Here is a 23,335-nt window from a genome sequence, read left to right on the forward strand (position 1 = left end):
ATCCTTTTCTGTCTCAATTGTTAAGTTTCCCATTCTTTGGAAGAAAAGAGATAAGGCTGTATCTTTGTTTTCCCCTCCCTGACAGTTACACCGAGGGTAATATTCTTTCAAAAACCACAAATCTTTTCGACGAGTATTTACAAATGACCAATTTTCATCCATGCAATATGCCTAAAATGTACGGTTGTGTGACACAGCCTTAAAAGTTGAAACAACCCATCTTGTTAAGTGGTTTAAAAAAAAAAAACACTAAATATTTTCATGTTTACTTCAAATAAATCTTTATTTAGGAGAAAATTTCATTGTACATGGCTAGTGTAGAGCACATCAGATTTAGACAGATTTGAAGGTATAGCAGCTGAACATAAATATTTCATGTTTTTAGACACCTGACATTTAGACTAAAGAGCCAACAACCATTTTCTGACTTCATCAGGAATGTTCCAGAAGAAAGTTTCAGAATACAAACATTTACAAACTTCCAAAATGGTTTATTGTGTAAAGGCACAGTCAGCACAGCAACCAAACATATCAGACAAGATGAAATTTGAAGAAATATTTATAAAAAATATTTAGTTTTGGTTAGTCATTTACTTACAAACACACATTTATGAATGACAGTTATTGAAGAGTAATTCAAAATATATACGTTTTTAATAAACAGATTTAAATATAGGGGCTTTCATGTTGAATGGTCATATCTAAATAATACTTCTAACAGTAAAGTGATATTTTGGTTTGATTTATACAATCACGTTAAAATCCTGCTGTTCTATATCACAAAGATTAAAGTGCTCATCTGTATAAATTAAGATATGCAAATCATAGCAGTTCCATTTGTAATATAGAAGATGTTTATAAACAGCTCTCTCTTTAATATTGTATTAGTAACCTTCTTAAGGCATAGCTGAGGTAACACCGTCAGACAGCACTATTTCTTGAAACTCTCTACTTGCTTCCCGCTCTCTGGTTTCTCCTGAAGCCTGTAGTCTTCCAGGATGGCTTGTGCCGTTTGCTTGCCCGTTCTTTTCACCACGGCTTTGATCCCGAGGTTGTCAATGTTGAAGGCAGTGATGCCGACATTTATGGCTGAATTGACAGCGTGGTCTGTGGCCTGTCCCGCTGCGGCCCCGTACCTTGGAAGTCAGATTGGGTAAGAGGTTAGAGCAAAAGAAAGATGCAGTGATTTAGGACTGAAAAGACACCGAAAAGGAAATATCCATGTGAGGGTCATGCAAGTGCAGGATTTGCATACAAACTTGTAAAAATTCAAAGTCCAATTAATGTTTGAGAGTAGGCAGGCATGACCAGAAAATTAAAAGATGCACATTTCTGTTCTTCACATGGACATAGAAACCATAACTACGACCTCCTGAATGTTGATTTCCCACCAAGTCAGAAACAAAAGAAGTTTATTTAAGGAAGATTTCATTAAAATCAATATTTTTGGGTGATTCAGCAGAATGGAATCAGCTGGAATCAACTTTGTTACGTTAAAATCGGAGCATATAACGTGTTATTAAAGCAGGAAAAGATGTTATAGTTAAATTATTACCAAATTAGGACATTTATGTCAGAATAAATTCTGTTAAAGTAAAGGAATGTAGTGAATTAACACAGAAGGGAGGGAAGTAATGCATTTTTTCCTCAAAGCAAAATGTTAAGAAAACAGAGAATTAAATTATTCATATGCGATTAATGAAGTGATTAGTAAAATCTCTAGTGTATAGTTAGTTACACGTCTTCTCATTAGGTGTGTCGAAGACGTTTTCTAGGCCCCTAAATCTGCAAAGCAAATTGAAAATGTACAAAAAAAGTGAAAATTTAGTTATTTGTAATATGGTGCAGAAACATAATCTGAATCAAAATATAGCTATGATGGCGGGCACAATTAGCAGGTGAAAAACGTTGAAAATGTACTTGTGTTTTACGGTGGTGACCGTCTCTGCTGCAACACTTGAAGCAATGTCCTTGGCTGCCGATTCCAAACCGGTCCACATGGTCGCAAATCCTAGACAAAAACATGGTTCCAGCACACATTATGTTCAAAATTCAACTTTTCAACAAATAAATGATATGCAATAAGAGTCATTTGGTGGTTTACCCAATACAAATCTTAAAGTGGAAGTTTTAGAGGTGCTGAAAACTGAAAACATTTGCTCCCATTTTTTTGGTTCTTGGTATGACCCAATGACCCAATTGTGGATTCAAACCCACAGTCTAGTGTCTTGAGGCAGACATCCTCCCACTAGGGCACAGAACTGAGTTTTCCTACTAAAACCTAACCCTTAATGTACATATTCACTTACACAAGTTTTAGATTTTACAAATGATTACATTATTTATTTATTTATTTATAGATAATACTGATCTACAGTGAATTGTTTATGCACAGATTCAGTTCAGTGGATCAAAAACAAACGTTTTTTTATTTCAAACATTTCTCTCAAGTATTTCATGTACTTGTATCACTTTTTGGTCTTGAATTAATAGAAAAATTAATACTTTTCAAAAATAAAAGCATGGTTAAAAATGACATTTCAAAGCTCATCAGAACTTCTCTTATGAATTTAGTCCTAACGTTCCATAAAACCTGGAACAGTTTAAAAACGTTTTACCTTTTTTAGTTTCTTTCCCTTTAAAATGCATCTTAAAATAAAAAGAAGAAATAAGAATTATGCAACATTCTTTTTCATCATTTAATTGAAGTAATTAGTTCATGCCCAGGTTTTTCTGCCGAGATTATTTACAAACTTTATTTTATTTAATTTGAATCCAAAAGGGGGAAATCATGTTTGGTTGGTAAGAAGACATTTTTGCAATACTTTTTCTTAGATTTGTATCCATCAGACATTACCTAAGTATGTTGCTTTTTTTTCCTACAATGTGCTTTGAGTTGACTTACTGGAAATGTATATAATTAAGACCAAGTCTAAGACCACTTTTTTATTTATTTTTTTACTAAACTAAAGATTTAGAGCATCATTATCTAAAAATCACAGAAGAAAATAAATCAACTCTTTGAGGAAGAGTTTGTGGCCAAGCAGGTGGAGGAAGAGCAACAGAAAGGTTTTCTCTGCTTAACTTTTGCTAACCCTGACAATAAAAAAAGTAAAGCCTTTCATGAAAATCTTAAGAATTCACTTTGACATTAAGTTGTTCAATCAACAAAATCTAAATGTGCGATCATATTCATGAATTTATTCCTTTTTTTATTTACACAAGTTTATCCAGTAAAAACATAAAATTAAGTCAAAAAACTGGATTGAGGTCTTTAAACTAGTTCTGCTTAAGTTTCTGAACGTCAACATGAAGTTGGTTCCACATACATCTCAAGGAAAACAAAGAACTGTTTTGCTTTACCTTGAACGCCACTGGCAGCTACAACCATCGCTCCATCAATGTTTGAGCGCCCGTCCTTGTCCTTCTTCATGGACTCGGGGATGAGCTTGCCTCCATGTTTTTTGACATGAGGCGCCAACTCACGGCCCACACAGCCAGCAACTGTACAAACACCATCCACTAGAGACAACAACAACGACAACAACAACAACAACAACAACAACAACGCTCCGTTAGAGATCTACAATAAAACCCGGATATAAACTCTGTGAAAAAAACTTTTCATGACTATGAAGATGTTACCTAGAAACTGGCTGACTTTAACAGCTCCACCGGTCGCCTGTTTTGCCACGTGGAGGCTTTTGGTGACAGTGGGGCTGACTTGGGTGGGCTTGTCCTCTGGTGTGATGTGCTCTCTGAGCATAGATGCCCCTTTGTGAATAGCCTTGCCAGTGTATGCTGCCCCTTTCACCAGACCCCAGCTCAACCAGGATGCCCCTAACAGGATAACACACAGCGAGTCAGTCAGGATTATTGACCGATATTTGATAACCAATGGATAAAACACCAAACGAAAGGATAACAAACTTTAAATAAAAAAGTGTGCCTTTACCAGTCAAGATTCCACTAGCCACCTTTTCACTCCATTCAGGGAGAACGTTCTCTTCCTCCTTCTCGGTTGGTGCTGGTGCCGTCTCTTCGGGTGTAGCAATAGGCACTTTCTGACTGAGATTAATTTCTTCTGCTGCTTCATCTGGAGCCTGAGAATACAAACACATCGGTCAGCAAAAAGAAGATGTGTAAAACAAAAATGTTAATCTGAAAGCCGTCAATCAGTTTGTGCAGATGATTCTCGTCTCTGCCATCGTGCTGCCGATGTGAACAATAGCTTCTCTCATTTCCTGCTTTCTAATTACAATGAATCCTTTGTCTGACACAAACAAAAGTCTGCAGAGTCAGAAATCTTTGAAGCGACAGCCCCAAACCTCTACTTAATCTCCTATCAGAACAATTAAGAGTGCTTACTGTCTGACGGGGTACGACTTCCATCAGAGAAGGTATCTAGGTTGACTTCATTTGTCAAAAATTAGTTTACAGGGCATCCCTCTGCTCAATCACCTCTGCCTCCATTGTGGCTGGACTGAAACGTGTCTTTGGGTTGACACTCTTGGATGGTTCCAAGTGCCCCAGATAAGAGCATTAGAACTGATTAGTTCTCCTCACCTGCCAAACTCAAATCCCCACAGTGCTGAGAGAGGGGAACAAATGCCAAAAGTAATCACCAGGAGGGCCTTTAGGTTGGAATAAGAGCACCAAAAACATTGGTGTTCCAGTGTCTTTCTGCTGAATGCACACATTAGAGATTTTTGTTTGTGAGCAGAAACTATAATCCCTGAAATAATTTGTACTTGAATTATTAATAATGTTAATTAATTAACTGATACTGTAATGTGCTCAAAGAATGACGTCAACAGTCTGCCTAAATATAATGAAGATCAGGTTCTACCTTCAGCGAATGGGTTTTAATCTCTGGTGACAGTCTCATCCCAGGATGACCTGAGCTCACCGTATGACAGAGTTGATCAGGAAGAATGAGACTTTCATTTCAGATGTGGATTGACCTTCACACAGTCATTATCAAAAATCATTGGGATGTGATGAAAAAGATCTAACGCAGTGATCATCTTCATCAGCACCGCAAAGTCCTTATAGTAATAATGTCTCTGACAGTATTTCTCTATATTTGTATGCGTTTTTGTTTCAGTACATTTATTGTTTAATATATTTGTTTATATTTATTTTTATATTTATTGTTTTTTATTGTATTTATATTATAAACACACAGTACGTAATTCAAGCTTTAAGGTTTTCCAATATGCCTGTAACGTTTAATCATATTTTTCGACCACCTGGTGCAAACTTATTTAAAAGTATGTACTGTATTTTTATTTATTTTTTTAAGTTAACAAGAGATATCAAAACTTGTACTTTTTTGGGGGAAATGTAACTACATGAAAAAACACCAACCTGAACCCTGAGATCTGTCATCTGGGACAGCAGTTCCTGAAACTGTTCCCTCTGTGCATCTGGGAGCTCAGAGGACAGCACCACCCCGACATAGAAGCCTGGAGCCTGTGCCATCATGTCCGGGAACATGAACACTCCCGTGTTACACAACAGCACCGGAGAGTTTGCGGCCATCAGAGGGTAGAGCCAGTCACACACCTATCAAAGAGAAAATAATAGAGTTAGAGTAAAATATTGGATGGTGAATGGGGGAGCAAAAAAAAGTATTAACCGTAAGATTTGGATTTAATTAAAACATGTACATAATTCTGAATTAATTGTGCATGGAAGTTAAATAAATAAAATATATAAATGTGACTAAAATTTGCAAAGAAACATCTCAAATGGTCTCAGATGAGTAAACCACAGGAAAAAGCACAGAGGAAAAACTTAAACTGCTATCCAGTGACAAAAACAGAGGACGCAAAGAAGGGAGAGATAAATCGGTACAGGCTGGCAAGCAGAGAAATATTTGGGAAGGATGAGCAGCAGGTTAGGGTGACAAAGATGGAAATGTGTTGACAGACTGAAAGGTGGAAAGATGGAAGGAGAACTTTGAAGAGCTAATAAATGACAAAAATGAGACAGAGGACCAAGTAGAAGAAGTGGCTGACGTGGAGCAGGAAGAAAACAAAGTATAAAGAAAGGAAAGATATTTGTTTTCTGACAACAGGCCTATGAAAGTACAGAAAGGTGGCAGCAGAGTTTTCAACTGGACTATTTAACAAGATCCTAAAAAGTTAAAGTATGACTCCTCTGGATAAGTTTCTTGGTGTCCATTGTTAACCCCTTGATATCTGAATTTCCTTCCAGAAATGACGAGGCAAAAAAAAAAAATAATAAAGAAAGTCAATTATGTTTTTGGAGCGTAAGTGTTTTGGGGCATTTTCGCATTAATAGGAGTTAAGGACCCAATCCATTTGTTTTTGTTTTTTTACATGTTATTGTGTCATTTTTCTCTTTAACAACATCCATGAACAATCTCCTAGGTCTTCCTTTAGATCCCTAGCTTCCTTTTACCAACATAAACTGTGTGTCTGATCGGGTCTAAACCATTTCAATCTGCTTCCCTTTGTTCATCTCCAAAACTTCTAACACAAGCAGCATCACCACAGGAAACAAGAAGGGGCTCAAATCAGGTCCTTGGTGCACGTTGAAGTCTTCTATCATTTTGAGTCAGCTCAGACGAGGAAAACGAACTCGAAATGCAATTTTGTGCTTTCTTCATATATGTCAATCATCAGAAAAATGCCACAAGAACATGTTTAAAAGACCCAAAACAGTATTTTCCACAGGCCATTAAAGAGGGCATGAGGGGGGTTGGGGCGAGCGAGGAGGACGCAGAAGAGAGAGTTCGATGGAGGCATTTGATTTGCTGTGGCGACCTTTAAAAGGAGAGCAGCCGAAAGACAAAGACGACTGCTGTTTTGCGACGACTGCATGCCCAACAAGATTACAGAGCAAAACAGTGTAAGCAGGGTTATGCAATTGGCCTCATGCGCTTCCCTGATGTCACTCAATGAATACCTGGGAAATTCCCTATTAAGTATTCAAGTCTCAGTCTCATGATCCTCTAGTTTAAAAGAGGGCTGTGGCACAAAGCATTGCCAAAATACATTTCTGGCCACGAATGCATGACTTAAATCTCAATAATAAATCTAAATGTCGGTTTCTGTTAATGGATTTCTATTTTATAAATAAAATGTATCTTCACAGTGTCATATGTGGGTTTGAGCCTTGCATTGATTGAACATAAATTACGTGTTAATATAGTCTGTCTGCAGTTTACAGTTCAGTATTTCCTTGATAAACTGGTTAAACAGGACTGGTAATCTAAAAAAAGAGGTTTTAAAATGTTGCAATTCTATCTGTAACTCCACGTGAACAGTTAAGAGTGACATTGTAGTGATTTGTTGTTTGCTTTTAACTAGGAGATCAAACAGTCAGTGGAATAAAGGGACAGAGTAAACAACTAAAATCATTCAGTCCACAGGGCAACAGATTTTAATCTCCCCTATCTGTTGCTCCAGACAAAGAAACCTTGATTAGCTTAGCATAAATCCAAGAAAACTGGATCAAAGGGCAAAAGAAAGACTGAATCAAGCTGGTGAAACTTCAGTGATGACATTTCACCACCTGCTATTGCATCAGACAGCAGTGAGGGTTTATTTATCATTGCTTTCTGGATTTAGATAAATGAAGACACTTTAATGCTTCCAACAAAGTGATGCTTGCTTTCGCTTCTGTCCTACCTGCAGAAATGCTGGTGGGCGATCGGGCATTCCCTCAGAGCGATCATCTGTAAACCTCACCAATCGTAGGAAACCTGGGTATGATGGAGCGCTTACTTGTCCATCAGGAGTGACAAAGAATATCTGAACACCATTAGGAATGTAAATCAGCTCCTCTCCATCTTCTCCTAGACTCTGGGTGGAAGGTGTAGAGATGGCTGAACTATTGTAGAACTCATCCCCAACCAGCGACATCTCCCCTGATTCTGTTCCATAAGAGATGGATGTGTGGCCCTCCGCTGCCTGGGGGGAGTAAGCTGGAGGTGTTTGGGTTGGAAACATAAGGTGTAGGTTTGGAGCCATGCCTCCTTCAGCTCCAAGAGGTGGTCCATTACCAACATTTGGTGGATTTGGCCTCTTTGGCTTCTCTTTGGTCTGGAGCTTTGGGTAAAGACCATTTGTAGGCAGATCACTACAATCAGAAACACTAGTAGAACTCTCCGTAGGTGCAGACTCGAGGTCAGAGCTGGTCTCTAGAATGGCGAGGCGAGTTGTGATGTTGTTCAGGGTCTCCTCCATCTTCTGCTGCATCTGTCTGGCTGACTCCCAGGCGCTGCCACCACACTCATCCCCGTGTGAGGGCACGCTGATGGCCCTGAGAAGGTGTTTCCGGCCTTGCTTGTAAAGCTCCAAGGCTCGTGTCTTGTCTCCAGCTTCATCTGCAGTGAGTCCTTCATTGATGCACTCAAAAGCCCTGTCGTAGCCATCTTTGATCACCTGAAGTCTTGCATTATCAAACGCATCTTGTTTAGCCTTTTCCATCCCCCTAAAAGAAGAGTTTAAACGCAGCGTCAGAGTACAGGTTAGCTTGTAAAAAAAAAAGAACTGTAAAACAGACAAACGACAAACATTTACACTTATTTAAGCTGCACACATTGAGGCAAAAGGGTTATTTTGTTGTCTACGCCACATAACTTGCAAGCAGGCGAAAACACATTAGGCACCAGGCACGTGACTAGAATGAACCAACAAGACTCCAATTGCGTGACGGTTAATTTTTCATGCTGTCTATTGCGGACGTTCGCTAAACTTAAAGTGAGCTATATTGTAGATAAGGTAATTGTATACAAACGACGTCAGATGCTCACTTATAGCAACGTATTTTTTTTAATAATTTCCTGTAAGAGACCGTGAGCTGTCAAAATAACACTGCTGACATTAGCTTTAGCTTCGTTTTAGCTACTTAAACTGACTTACTTTGCGGCCGTAATTTGCGACGACTCACTAACTATCTTCAAATGTACCTTTTCTGTTTTAGCTATTAAAAAGAAGGCTAAACCCACAGCTCCACTTACCAACTGAATGGACTTTATAGGTCAGGCTCCTTCAAAATTGTGAAAGGCTTTAAAACAACGTCACATCCCTTTGTCGACCTTTCAAAACAAGAGTATCCTTTAATGAAGAATCTCAACTTTGTTGTGATATCAGTTTTGTTTTGAAAGTATTTATCGGAAGTTGTTATTCACACAACTACGCCATCGTCTGTATGCCTGTCAAATTAAAAGTATGGAAGAACATCCACAAATTCTAGGTTTGATGAATTTCAACTTGAAAAAAATAAAAATGTAATTCTTAGTTCTCATAATTTTAGTCAAAATGATCATGAGAAAAAAGGTTTTTATCAATGGCAAAATGTCATACTCACTAAAGCAAATTTGCTATTGAAAACTAAATTTAAAAAATATTACTTAAGCAATATTTAAAAACAATTTCTTCAAAAAGCACAACAGCTCAAAAACTAGGGCTGGGTATTACCAATAATTTTCATTACTTTGTTTTGTTATTTTTTTATTTGTTTGTTTTAGTGTTTGTTGTTTTAAATTTCCTATTTTTTGTTTTGTCCAGTTTTTTTCCTTAAAAATATTTCTTTGTACTGCATTTTGAAACTTTATATCTGTATATTTATGTTTTTTTTAACAAGCATTCATTAAAAAATAGGGCCTGTCAAACTGCGGGACATCTTCTACTGCCATCTTGTGGTTATTTATTATTAAAAAATATTACCTAATTTGTTGTAATACTTTAATAGAAATCTTGGCAAGAGAGCGATTTTGTTTTTGGTTTTTTTTCACAACAACCACTATGTCGTTAACTGAATATAGATTTGAATATAGAGATACATTATTTTATTTTAAAAATTGTTTTAATTTTGGTTTTCATCCAACTAAGTTAACGGGTGGTCCTTCTGAAGTGCTTTTCTGGCAAGTTGCTTTTAATTATCCTATTGCTTTAACTTCTATCCAGTTTCTTAACCTGCTTTATCCCTTGAAGGGGTCAAGGGGTCGATCGAAGGCACCTTTGGGCGTATAGGCACATGCACACCCAGAAGCAATTGTTTTTTAACTGTGCCACAATTCAGCCCCATTACTTTAACCCTTGTGTTATCTTATGGGGTCCGTAAGTAAGGTTCAGCGAGGGTTAACATATTTATTTAACTTTTTAATGAAAATTTACAGTCCCCTTTGAACTTTGCATCATTCTTATTGTGGTCTGTTGGACATCAGGGAATGTTACTGACCTCTAGAGGGCAAATAACCGTAAATAAGCGTTTTGACGGAATACTAAAAAAATAAAAACATTTGGCTACTTATGGGCATAAGATTGAGAAGAAAAAAAATCTGAATTTAGAGCAACTCTCTTTCTATGCCGATTAACCATGTATTAAATCTTCAACAAAACCTAGACAAAACAAAAATAGACACTTAAAAGCGCACAAAAGACCATCTTTTTTTCGATCTTAAAAGGTTTAATGTAAAATTAGTATCATTTTCCCTCTCTAAGACATTCTTCAAACCTTTGGGGTTTTTTTGTGGAGGCCTCATTCAACAGGCAGCACAACTGTAGAAGATTGTTTTCCCACATTATCATTGACAGAGAGCTCACCACAAACCTGTTTAATGTTTAGTTCAAGGCCACTTACTATAGGATGTGAGCTTTCTTGTAGGCTGACCACCCACAAACGAGATGAGAAAGTGATCTGTATTTACAGAAGACGCGGACCAACCGGTCAATAAAACACTAAGTTCAAAAGCATCATCATTGTTTGATAGTATTATTTGTACTTAATTGCTTGAAATAAACCATTTCAAATCAAAAATCAAAATAATTACATCTTGGGCTTGAGAGCAAAGATACATTCTCTTTCTCTATCTTTCAATTTCCTTTTTTGCACGTAATGTTTTAAACTATAATTTGCTTAATTGCACCGACTATTTCACAATTTAATTTAACACTACTTTGTGAAGTAAAGTTGTGAGATTTGAATGAGCTCAGATGAAGAATAAAGAATTATTAATTTCTTAATGATTAGGTGAGCATTTTTATTACATTTTAGTATTTCGATCAACAGAGGGGGCCATTTCCTATCTTAAAAGATATAGACCTAGTGTGCTCTGTTTTTTTCTTTTTTTATGCTCTTGGTTGAAGTTCATGAAACCTTTAAAACACTTCATTTTCTAAGTGTGTCCAAGTCTGAAAACATTTGTAGTTTTTGTTTTTTGTCTGCTTGTTTTATAGATATTGCGTTCCTCTTATTGCATTCAGTTTTTGGTCATGAATCTGAAATGTGATGGCAGTTGATGAAAGCAAGCGCTGGACTGCAATTCACTGAATAATTAACAGCAGCACTGATTAAAGTTGCTTTGCTAAACATCTATTTTACGATTTTAACCGCCACCAGATAATTCTGGGATAGTTGCTTTGATCCAGTAGACAGGCATGAAATAAAACAACAGCATTATCCAGGGTGCACTTAGACTCCCTGCATTCATCAAGGAAACTTTGGTGGGACCAGACTGGACATGCTCTTCACACATGAGGAGTTAATACAGCAAGGCTCCAGCATACTTCCATTTCCTGCTAAACTCTCCTGTATATGGTGTCATATTTTTTAATCATAAAAATATGGCATCTTTTTAAACCTTTTAAGGTGTTTTGCTTAAAATCACGTGCTTTTCCTTAATAGGTTTTGAAGTGGTGTCTGCAAATCCAAAATATTGCATCAAATCATATTGCGTAAAAACCTTACCAAGTCATTGAATATAAAGTATTTACATAGATCAGGCGCATTATAGTTTTCTTTGCAATGTTTTGTTGGAGGTTTTCCTTTGCATTAAACTTAGTATAGGTTGCCCCTTGATTTAGAACACTGCAAAAACATTACGTCTTCATATTTCTGATGATTTTACCACATGCATCTCCACAGGGAAGTAGTAAATTTACTATGTTTCCTCATGGTGAGTTTGACTCCATTTAATGCCTGTAAGTGAAACAAGGTGCTCTACTCATACTTTTGGTTCACATATGCTGCTCACATGTGAACCTCTTCCTTTTTTAAGACTGATCTCTTCTTAACCTTAACATTTACCATAACTCTCCCAACATAAATTCTGCTTTTTAATTTGCCAGAAGCACAAAAATCCATTGAGATGTGAAACTTTGGAAAAAATTATTTATATTGCTGATTTTGTTGTAAAAAACAAAAACTTAACATACTGCGGAGAACCTGAGCCATTATGTCTTCTGCTGTTCTGCTACTTCATTATGTTGCCACATGTAAATAATCACATTAGCAAGTAGTAGAACCCAAAATAGCTTGTTTGCATTTTGAATCAGTGCGGCAAAACTTTGCAACACTCAAGTGTTGTTGAAAGAGGTGACATATGGAGAACGTCAACATCTCCAAACGTCAAATTCTAATGTGGTGAACTTTGGATTCCGAAGGGCTTTCAGGTTAATGTTTTAGTAAAGTTTTAATACTAAGTTTTCCTTTCATGTTAAGTGCCCCAAAGTGTAAATTATCAATTACAATGCTGTATTTTTTGTAATTAATCTTAAAGATTTTGTGATATTTTATCGCAACATCTTTGTCAGTAGTGCAGATGTTAACAGGCATCCAACATCATTTCAACAAGTTATGTGTCTCATCGTATCTCCACTACCCTGTTTACATCCTATGTTTTGGATCTAGTTGTTCTGCTCCGATCACGGACTGTATTCAGACTGAGGAATCTCAGAGCAACCCGGAGCTCAGTCCGACTGGAAATGAACAGAGACCACCTGGAAAGAAGGGTCTGAGAGCGGTTGCTGGTCCTGGACCAGGATCCACTTGGATTTCGGAGGAAACGAACTCTGGTTGACTTTAAGCAAAACAAAAGTGTCCAGTAAGAATCCTAAGGAACATCAGAAGAAAATTATTTCAGAAAATCATATGTTAAAATCAGGAAGAATTTAGTGTTTTTACAATAAATACTGGCACAGAATGAGCAGTAGTTTTCCTCACAAATAGCAGCCAGCCTCACAAAAAGCAGCCACCCTGGATTTTCAAATCTCCACAGACGCACAGGATTTGTAGTTATTTTCCTGCATTTTTTAAATGCTAAACTCTAAATATGTGTCAGTGGTCAAATTCATCTAGCAGATAGTCTTGGATTCATTTTATATTTCTTAAAACCAAAGTAAAAAATATGAAATGAGTATAAATGTTTGCCGCCTAAATCATGGTTGATACAGTCACACGGTACGAGAGCCAGACAGAAAATAGCAGATGGGAGTTTGATCTAAAAAGCCCACGTGGCATGTCAATTTGGACTAAGCAAACATCTTCAGGGGAAATCTTCATCATTTTCTCTTCTTAACTAATATTTAATGTTCTATTAAAGTGTTTGCATGAGTTTAAAAAAAAAAGGAGTTGACGGTTCTGTGTTTCTCTTTGATTTACGGGCCAGAGGGATCGTTAGCTTCTAACTCCAACAAGCTGCAGAGTCTTAAACTGTCATTCTCAGGGGGAAACAAGGCTCTAAAACTTGGATAAAACACAGTGTCCTCATTTTAACCACTGTCTCAGGTTTTCTATATATGGAACTGTCTCACCACGTAATCAAGTTTAACATAAAGATCCATTTTTAAATGCTTCTTCAAAGTTTCCAAAGTAAATCACTCTGCTGTGAAAGACATTATTATCCAGGGGATGTAACACATTTGAACAAAAATGTGACAGCTCTTCAACCAGCAGCGTTTTTCCTCAAGAGATATATTAAAAGTTGCTGCTAATGTGGAGTCATTTCAGGTCACCTATCCTAAAAAAAAACAGACAGCTTGGTGTTGTTTGCCCAGGCATCACTGAGAGTTTAAAAAAAATCAGGTAAAGTAGGGTAACATTCCTGAACCAACTTTCTGGTTCAATAAAGAGATGAAATAGTAGTTCAATTTAGGATTTTTGTCACTTTTCACCTGGAATTTTATTTGATATTTTCACAGAATTATATTTTCATCTGTGCTGTTTTCCTTAATTATTTGCAATGTCCACGGAGCGGACCTGGCGTACATTTCACTACTCGTTGTATTTGCTAAATATAACTTTGTATATGACAAATAAAATTCTTGTCTAAAATTATTTTCTTGAATTGTCCCACCAAAGCATCTTTCAAAAGCATAAATGCTGCTACAACATATTTTTGGTGAGATGTCTTAATACTGTAATAATCCTAAAACTGTAAGTGCCAAAAGTGAAATGGCATTTTCTCACATACAGGTACTTCACTATTGGCTGGGAAGATGAAACGTATTATGATTTGGCAGAAGAGAATAAACAGACACAACAAAGTGCTTAACTTCCAGAACAAACAAAAAATGCCAAATTTGTAAACCTCAACAACTGCCCGTATTTTGCAGAATGTTAAACAGATGAGCCGTCCGAATATCAAGGCCAGGAATGAAAGATTCACAAACACAGGTGTGACGGAGCGGCTCCGTCTCTCGGGCTGAGCGAACACCGTGAGCACACATACACACACACACACCCACACATGTTGGTGCGCGCGTCCACGTCACAATCAAACATTTCGCTGTGAAACCATAGTTTCTTACAATTCACCTTTCATTTTTACAGTTTAGACCTCGGGTGCACACTTGGTCATCAGTAGTTTTAAGCATACACATACATAGAACCGCTTACTCACGGCAGCAGCTCAGCAGCAGCGGCGTCTTAGCCACGCCCCCTCCGTTGACAGCCAAACCGAGGGATTTGTTTTTTTTGTTTATATATTGTTGTAAATCTTAGGAAACAGCTGTTCCTAATTTATCTTGTTTTTGTTTCTCGTTTTTTCTTTGTATAATTTAAGTTGAATTATTTGTGGCTGAAGTTAATGTGATGGACATTATTTAATTATTGAAGGAAATATGAAATGTTTTGAGAATAACTCTTTACAATTTTCTAAGTAAAAGGCCTAATTATGTGGGAGTGGCAAGAGGTACATAAGAAGGCGCCTCACTCTCACAATGGCAGAGGAAGCCTCACTCTCATCATTGCAGAGGGACTGAGAGGTTGAGAGAGAAATGGGCAGAAGGAGTGCCATTCAAATTCACAATTGAAGACTCTATTAAAAAGGGTAAAAACCCTATGAAATCTCTCCTGGCTTGCCTACCAGTTTTTGTTTTTGCATTTTTTTATGAATTTCTTGAGAGAACCCCGCGACATTTGGTGTCAGAAGTGGGATGGCAAGCCGTAAAAAGGAGGATTCAGCTTCCAAAACGAAGGAGTGGATTACGGTCCCAGAAAGACTCCCAGCATCCTGAGGCAACTGTGGACCAAGCTTGGGAAACAGCACCATCTACGCCATCTGAAGAAGAAATGGAGGCACCTCCAAAGCCAGGTCCCTCTGGTACTTCAGGGAGTGACATGCTGACCATTATGAGGGATTTCTTGACTGCTCAGCAAAAGAGAGAAGAAGAGCTTGTGGCTTCACTTCACCGCCTGAGCGGATCCCTCCAAAGTAAAGTGCAGCAACCGCACATCAAAGCTCCGTGCAAATCAAAGAGCAAAGGACCACGAACCCCCAGTACATCTACAGCAAGCAGCCCAAGGTATACTCTACCAACTCCAGCATCACGTCGTTTGCCGGACACTGAGACGTCATCATCTGGCTCAGAAGACTCTGACAGCACTGCACATCCTAGGGGTCTTTTTTCCGATCCAAAAATTCCCCCTTACCAGATGGGGGAAGACATTGAAAACTATCTGATGCGCTTTGAACGCATCGCTAAAACATGGAAATGGCCGAAAAAAGAGTGGGCATGTCGTTTGGTTCCACTGCTGTCTGGTAAAGCCCTGGAAGCCTACACAGCAATGGATGAAGACCGAGCCCACTGCTATAAAGACTTGAGAGCAGCACTGTTGGCTAAGTTTGACATTTCACCAGAGACTTATAGGCAGCAGTTCCGCTCAACATCTGTGCCGCATGGTGAAAACCCGACAGAAACCTACCATCGCCTGAAGTCTCTCTATCGCCGTTGGATCCAGCCGGAGCGGCACACCAAGGAACAGATAGGGGAGGTCATCATCTTGGAGCAACTACTGCGGGTGTTACCAGCTGATGTCAGGACCTGGGTGAAGGAGCATGAGCCGACAGAGGGGATTGCAGCAGCAAAGTTGGCTGTCCAGTACCTCAACGCCAGGAGGGGAGGGCCAACTCTACGCTCCATGGGGGTAACATCTCAACCAGCCCAGCTGTTTCAGCAAAGAATGTCGAGGAGGGAGAACGCTCCAGACGCTCCAGGTACCACCAATAAGGCAGCAGGCCAACGATCATCTGGTAAGGACATTGTGTGCTTCTATTGTCAGCAACCAGGACACAAAGCTTCAGTGTGTCCCATTCGGAAATCTAAGGTCACTGGTGCATGTTATCCACCTAGACCTAGGGGTGAGCACACTGATGGTAAAGACTTTAAAGGTCAGAAATATATTGATGTGACTGTTAATGGACAACTGATCACTGCTATGTTGGACACTGGAAGCTTCATCTCATTGATAAAGCGCAGTTTGGTGCCAACGGGGGCTCTGGATTATAGCCAGAAAACAGACATTCTTTGTGTTCATGGGGATAAGCATCTTTATCCTAAAGCTGAATTAACTGTATGTATTGATGCTCAGGCCTATCTATTAACGTTTGCCGTGGTAGACAATTTACCTGTAGATGTTATTCTCGGATGTGATTTACCTGTGCTCATGGACTTGCTGAAAAAAACAACTGAGCCACTGAACATAATGAAAACCCACGGTGAAGTTGATGTGAAAATTTCTGGGGCTGTACTCACTCGAGCCCAAGCTAAAGCTAATGTGCAACATTTGCCTGATTTTGATTTTGATGACAGCCTTTTTGAGGGTGGTAAAATTAGGCTAAGGAAATCTCGCTCCCAAAAACATTTCGAGAAAAAACTAAACTTAATGAGCCCAGAGGCAACAGATTTTGTGGGGATGAAACACGGGAATATTTCTGATTTACAAAAGGAGGATAAAGATTTGAAACCTCTGTTTGCTAAAGTCACACAAAGTAATGACAAACTCTTTGTGGAGAAGTCACAGTTTATTGTTGACAACAATGTCCTATATATGGCTGAGGGTGAACAAAGGCGTCTTGTTGTACCGGTTATTTGTAGGCCACTTGTTATGCAGCTCGCTCACACCGTTCCATGGGCAGGACATTTAGGTCGTCATAAAACATACCTTAGAGCAGCATCTCGTTTCTACTGGCCTTCTATGTATACAGATATACAGAAGTATTGTGCCGCATGTCCTACCTGTCAGAAAACATGTCCAACCCGAAAATCAAACAGAGTCTTACTCCAACCACTTCCTGTTATATCCACTCCATTCCGAAGGATTGCCATGGATATAGTCGGCCCACTTGTTAAAAGTAGTAGTGGCCATGAATATATCCTTGTTGTCTGTGACTATGCAACCAGATTTCCTGAAGCCTTCCCACTGCGCACCAGCACTGCTCCCACTGTTGTCCGAGCCTTGGTTCAACTGTTTTCCAGAGTGGGGATCCCAGATGAGATCTTGACCGACCAGGGGACTAACTTTACTTCCCGGCTGATGCAGCTCTTCTACAAACACCTTGGAATCTCTGGTATTCGAACTACACCGTATCACCCACAAATGGATGGTTTGGTGGAGAGGTTCAATCAGACACTCAAAAAGATGCTGCAGAAGTTTGTGGATGACACAGGTAAAGACTGGGATCGCTGGTTGCCATTTCTTCTGTTTGCCTACAGAGAAGTTCCTCAAGCCTCCACAGGATTTTCCCCTTTTGAGCTCCTGTACGGGTGGGATGTCCAAGGGCCGTTGGATCTACTCCGGAAGAGTTGGGAGGCTCCGTCTACCACGCCTGCAGGCAAAGGGGTAATACAATTTGTGTTGGAGATGAGAGAACGACTACAGAGGTATCAAGAGGAGGCAGAAGTCAACCTGCGTGAGGCCCAAAGGAAACAAAAGACTTGGTATGACCAACAGGCCCGTAACCGTGAGTTTCAACCTGGGCAGAAGGTTCTTCTTCTTCTCCCTTCCTCAACTCATAAGTTGTTGACTAAATGGCAGGGGCCATATGTCATTACTCGGAAGATGGGTCCGGTCACCTATGAAGTTCACCACCCTGAAAAGAAAAAGTCAAAACAAACATACCACATCAATCTGCTGAAAGAATGGAGGGAAAACCCAGATCCGACTCCTACGAGAGCCATGCTGGTGAGAAAAATCAACTCCGAAGAGGACAGCGATGAAGATACTAGCTCTGGTGGTTCAGCCGGTCTGGCACACCTCCCACCCAAACAAGCAACAGAACTGACTGAACTGTTCAAAGATGTTTCTTCACTGTTTGCAGATAAACCTGGAATGACCTGCTTGATTGAACATATCATCAGACTGAAGAATGGGCTTCCGATCCGCCAACGTCCGTACAGAGTTCCACAGCAACTGGTGAGCAAACTTCAAGATGAAATAGAACAGATGTTGAGGCTTGGGGTGATCGAGCCTTCCACTTCAGAGTGGTGTAGCCCAATGGTCATTGCCTTCAAGAAGGATGGTTCTCTGCGCATCTGTATTGATTTCAGGAAACTCAACTCCATCTCTGAGTTTGACACCTATCCCATGCCCAGAATAGATGACCTGCTAGAGAAGATTGGACCTGCAGAATACATCACCACCCTTGACCTGTGCAAAGGGTATTGGCAAGTCCCTCTGGAGAAGACGAGTCGACCGTACACTGCATTCCAAACACCTGCAGGGTTATTTCAGTTTACTGTTATGCCCTTTGGTTTGCATGGTGCCCCAGCCACCTTCCAGAGGTTGATGGACAGAGTGCTACAGGGATGTGGCCACTGCAGTGCAGCATACCTTGATGATGTGGTAATCTACAGCAAAACATGGACAGAGCACATGCAACATCTCTCCTTGGTTCTAGGACGAATTCAAGAGGCTGGCTTAACACTTAACCCTTCCAAGTGCAGATGGGCCCAGCGAGAGACCGAATACCTTGGGTACCATCTTGGAGGAGGAGAAGTGCGTCCACAAGTGGATAAAGTGGAGTCGATCCGAAACTGTCCTAGACCAAAAACCAAGAAGGAAGTGCGATCGTTCCTAGGACTGGTTGGCTGGTACAGGCGTTTTGTTCCACAATTTGCAACCATGGCAGCTCCACTTACATCTTTAACTAAGAAGGACCAAAAGAACCCAGTTCAGTGGACAGAGGAGTGTGAAAAAGCATTCACAACACTGAAAGCCTGTCTGTGTTCATCACCGGTCCTGCGAAGTCCCGACTTCAACCAAAGATTTCTGGTGCAGGTGGATGCTTCGGCGGTCGGCCTGGGAGCGGTGCTGGTCCAGGGGGAGCCAGGAGATGAACATCCAATATTGTTCCTTAGTCGTAAGCTTCAACCACGAGAAACCCGATATTCTACTGTTGAAAAGGAAGGTCTTGCAATTAAATGGGCATTAGAGAGTTTGCGATATCATCTGCTAGGTAGAGAATTTGACCTAGAAACAGATCACAGGGCCCTCACCTGGATAAATTCGATGAAAGATCATAACAGTCGTCTCACACGTTGGTACCTATCACTTCAACCCTACCGATTTGTTGTGCGACATCGATCTGGCCCCACCAATGTAGTTGCAGATTTTCTCTCCAGGTTGCCGAACATCGACAACCTCCCAGAGGGGAGGGATGATGTGACGGAGCGGCTCCGTCTCTCGGGCTGAGCGAACACCGTGAGCACACATACACACACACACACCCACACATGTTGGTGCGCGCGTCCACGTCACAATCAAACATTTCGCTGTGAAACCATAGTTTCTTACAATTCACCTTTCATTTTTACAGTTTAGACCTCGGGTGCACACTTGGTCATCAGTAGTTTTAAGCATACACATACATAGAACCGCTTACTCACGGCAGCAGCTCAGCAGCAGCGGCGTCTTAGCCACGCCCCCTCCGTTGACAGCCAAACCGAGGGATTTGTTTTTTTTGTTTATATATTGTTGTAAATCTTAGGAAACAGCTGTTCCTAATTTATCTTGTTTTTGTTTCTCGTTTTTTCTTTGTATAATTTAAGTTGAATTATTTGTGGCTGAAGTTAATGTGATGGACATTATTTAATTATTGAAGGAAATATGAAATGTTTTGAGAATAACTCTTTACAATTTTCTAAGTAAAAGGCCTAATTATGTGGGAGTGGCAAGAGGTACATAAGAAGGCGCCTCACTCTCACAATGGCAGAGGAAGCCTCACTCTCATCATTGCAGAGGGACTGAGAGGTTGAGAGAGAAATGGGCAGAAGGAGTGCCATTCAAATTCACAATTGAAGACTCTATTAAAAAGGGTAAAAACCCTATGAAATCTCTCCTGGCTTGCCTACCAGTTTTTGTTTTTGCATTTTATTTATGAATTTCTTGAGAGAACCCCGCGACAACAGGCATACATCACTGGAGAAGCTTCCCAAGAGCGCAAAATAACACTGGCAGGAACATGCAGGGGGGAAGCCAAAAATGATGGCTTCTTCTGCACCAACAGGAGGACAGCCAGTAACTGATCTAAGACACAGAGGCAGAGAACAGTTTTTCTTTATTTAACTGCAGCTACCTTTTTTCAGGGCTGCCTCAGTGAGCCTTTTTGCATTTCCTGTCAAACACAGTAAAATAAAAGCATCATCTGCAAAAATGTAAAAGCTGTGTGCTGGGAAACCTAAATTTAGTAGTATATTCTTTGGCCTATTCATTGAAGGAGTCAGTCGGTTTATAGCATCAACTGCAGTGAAAGTACAAAGCCAGCACAATCTTGTCAAGGCTTGTCTCAACATATCATAAATTACTGCCCTTTTGGCGAATGTTCCAAGCATTGAAGATGAAGATATGTCCTGCATGCCAGTGCAGATGGAGGAATTCATCAGCTGCCTTTAGGTGTGGCTCTCTTATATTGTCCTGACACAAAGCGACAGGTAAAACAATCAGTTCCCACATCGGACACAATATTTGAAAATGTATTACATTTTAATTAATGGTGTGTGAAGAAGTAAAACGTGACAAACATAACATTTTTTTTTAATTGAGTAATAGTAACCCTGTGATCCAAAAATGACCCTAAAAGGAGACATATTTGATTTAACCTGCAGTTTTTTTTCTTTCTTTTTTTTATTTATTGCACATAAACACAAATAATTACTTAGTAGCTTAATGTCTAACTTTTAAATCTATGCATGACTTTTCTGTAACCTCTCCGTAACCCTCTAGCCAAAAAGGTGTTTACCTTTAGTTACCTAACTTGAATGTTTAACCTTTACCTTGCTGAGTGATGAATGTGTGGAGTTTGACAGAAGGTATGATTAAGATTCAACCTGCTGAAAGAGGAACACTTCTCACTGCTTTCTTTTAATTAGGTTTGTGGTGCGCACTTACAAGGCGGATTTTATGGGGGAGCAACCAACTAAACAGAAACACAAGTGTGATGTGCAAAAATAAAGCTTCCAGGCACAGAAAAAAGTCAACTTCTTTTAACATTTTACAAGGTAATAACAGGTTCAAACATAGTTTAACGTTTTCATGTCTTTTTAATAATTCAAATATTTATTTTTAGATGTTTGGTACATAAAGAAAACTTACTTACAAGAACCAGAATTACACACAACAAATACCATTTTTACAATGCAATTGTTTTATCCAAGCATCAATTTTGACTTTAGTGGCCTATATTAGAAGTTTGTTACAGAGAAGATTGGTTTTATTTCTTTAATTGTATGTTAAAATAAAACAATTTTCATTCATTCATTTTCTAATCCGCTTTATCCCTTTTGGGTCATGGGGCTGCTGGAGCCTATACCGGCCACTTTTGGAAGAAGGCGGGGGACACCCTGAACAGGTCGCCAGTCTGTCGCAGGGCCACAAATCACACACCCATTCACTCTCACTCCTAGGGACAATTTAGAGTGACCAATTAACCTATGAAGCATGTTTTTGGACGGTGGGAGGAAGCCGGAGACCCCGGAAGAACCCACGCATGCACGGGAAGAACATGCAAACTCCACACAGAAAGGTCCCCCGTTGATGTAGTTTTTCAAGTCCCCCAGCCGGGACCTTCTTGTGAGGCAAGAGCGCTAACCACTGCTCCACCGTGCTGCCCCAATTTTGTAAAAAACAAAATTTTATAATTTTTAACAACACAACAAAACAACATTCTGTTAAACTGTCAATACATAATAGAAAAACAAGCAGTTCATTTAGGGGAAACTTAAACTGAGCACAAGTAAAAAAAAAAATTTCAAACTCTTTCAAAGCTTACCTCAGAAAAAAAATCAAGATAGTAACCATAGACCCATATTGCTCCCGGTTCTGTCACAATATTCACTCACAATCAACACAAACAATAAAAACTTTGCTCGTGCTGTGACCACAATCAGATCCCCAGCACAAAACTTTTGGTTTAATCACGAAGCTTGATTTTCTCTCTAAAGTCCAATTCCAATCATTCATTTTGATTGATTCATCTTAACCCTTGTGCTATCTTAGATGACCCCACCTTTCCATTGACGTGTTCTCCCTACCATGACAAAGGTGGATAAAGGTGGAAAGATTTCATGTAATCCATGGACACCAGTGAAGATCACAAATCATTGAAGAAAAAAGGTTCAGAGCACTGTCTAGTGGGTCTAGATGACCCAACTCTCAACGTTAAAGTGCCTAGGATAGCACAAGGGTTACAAGTGTTCCTTATCTTTATCTTCCTATCTTAGATGACCCCACCTTGACATTGACGTGTTCTCCCTACCATGACAAAGGTGGATAAAGGTCGAAATATTTCATGTAATCCGTGGACACCAGTGAAGATCACCAATAATTGAAGAAAAAAGGTTCAGAGCACTGTCTAGTCTAATGTTAAAGTGCCTAGGACAGCACAAGGGTTAAATAGGATTTTGCAGTTTTTAGCCAAAATGAAAATCTTTTTAGGACATAATTTCTGCAGAGCGGCAGTAGGTTATTAGAAATTCGCCTGTCAAAAAGTTTTTTTTTCAGACATACCTCTGGTCTGTCAGAAGATTTATAACCCCTGTTGTTAAAGTGAAATATGTCCAACACAAGAGGCCCTCAGCTCTCATCTGTTTGCCCAGCTGTTGGACAGGACAAGTTTAAAAAAAAAAATAAAAAAAGACATTCGCCTGTCAATTGTGGGTGGGACCACTGGTGCGGAGCAACCCCCCACCACCTTCCCCTCTCCTTTGCTAAGAGCTCAGAGCAGGGAGCTTGTGGCCTGCCCAGTTTATTTTCTTCATCACAAACAAGCTCTTTTTCAATGTCATTTTTCGTCTGCTCC

At 39.6% G+C, this 23,335-nt stretch overlaps 1 protein-coding gene across 7 annotated transcripts; it reads right to left on the reverse strand.

Moving 5' to 3' along the window:
- Positions 1–256: 256 nt before the first annotated feature.
- Positions 257–14,792, reverse strand: spartb (spartin b). 7 transcript variants are annotated; one of them, XM_078956588.1, is made up of 8 exons: positions 14,660–14,792; positions 7,662–8,466; positions 5,371–5,568; positions 3,956–4,103; positions 3,646–3,840; positions 3,364–3,522; positions 1,921–2,011; positions 257–1,136 (listed from the first exon to the last, which is right to left on the reverse strand). In XM_078956588.1, the coding sequence occupies exons 2-8, from the start codon at positions 8,460–8,462 to the stop codon at positions 932–934; spliced, it is 1,797 nt and encodes a 598-aa protein (XP_078812714.1). In that variant the 5' UTR covers positions 8,463–8,466; positions 14,660–14,792; the 3' UTR covers positions 257–931. The 7 variants fall into 7 exon arrangements, with proteins under 7 accessions (XP_078812714.1, XP_078812716.1, XP_011480646.1 ...); XM_078956590.1 differs by lacking the exon at positions 14,660–14,792 and adding an exon at positions 12,759–12,781; XM_011482344.4 differs by lacking the exon at positions 14,660–14,792 and adding an exon at positions 8,996–9,116.
- Between the last annotated feature and the right edge of the window lie 8,543 nt (positions 14,793–23,335).

The sequence above is a fragment of the Oryzias latipes genome, chromosome 13 (genome assembly GCF_053564925.1).
Source record: "Oryzias latipes strain Hd-rR chromosome 13, Olatipes_Hd-rR_3.1".
Taxonomy (NCBI): domain Eukaryota; kingdom Metazoa; phylum Chordata; class Actinopteri; order Beloniformes; family Adrianichthyidae; genus Oryzias; species Oryzias latipes.

Excerpts from the sequence above, each read along its gene's own strand:
- spartb (XM_078956588.1), bottom strand. The coding sequence starts at position 8,462 with ATGGAAAAGGCTAAACAAGATGCGTTTGATAATGCAAGACTTCAGGTG. Across the intron at positions 5,569-7,661 it reads GCCCACCAGCATTTCTGCAG|GTGTGTGACTGGCTCTACCC; the intron begins GTAGGACAGAAG and ends TCTCTTTGATAG. Across the intron at positions 1,137-1,920 it reads GTCACCACCGTAAAACACAA|GTACGGGGCCGCAGCGGGAC; the intron begins GTACATTTTCAA and ends CTGACTTCCAAG.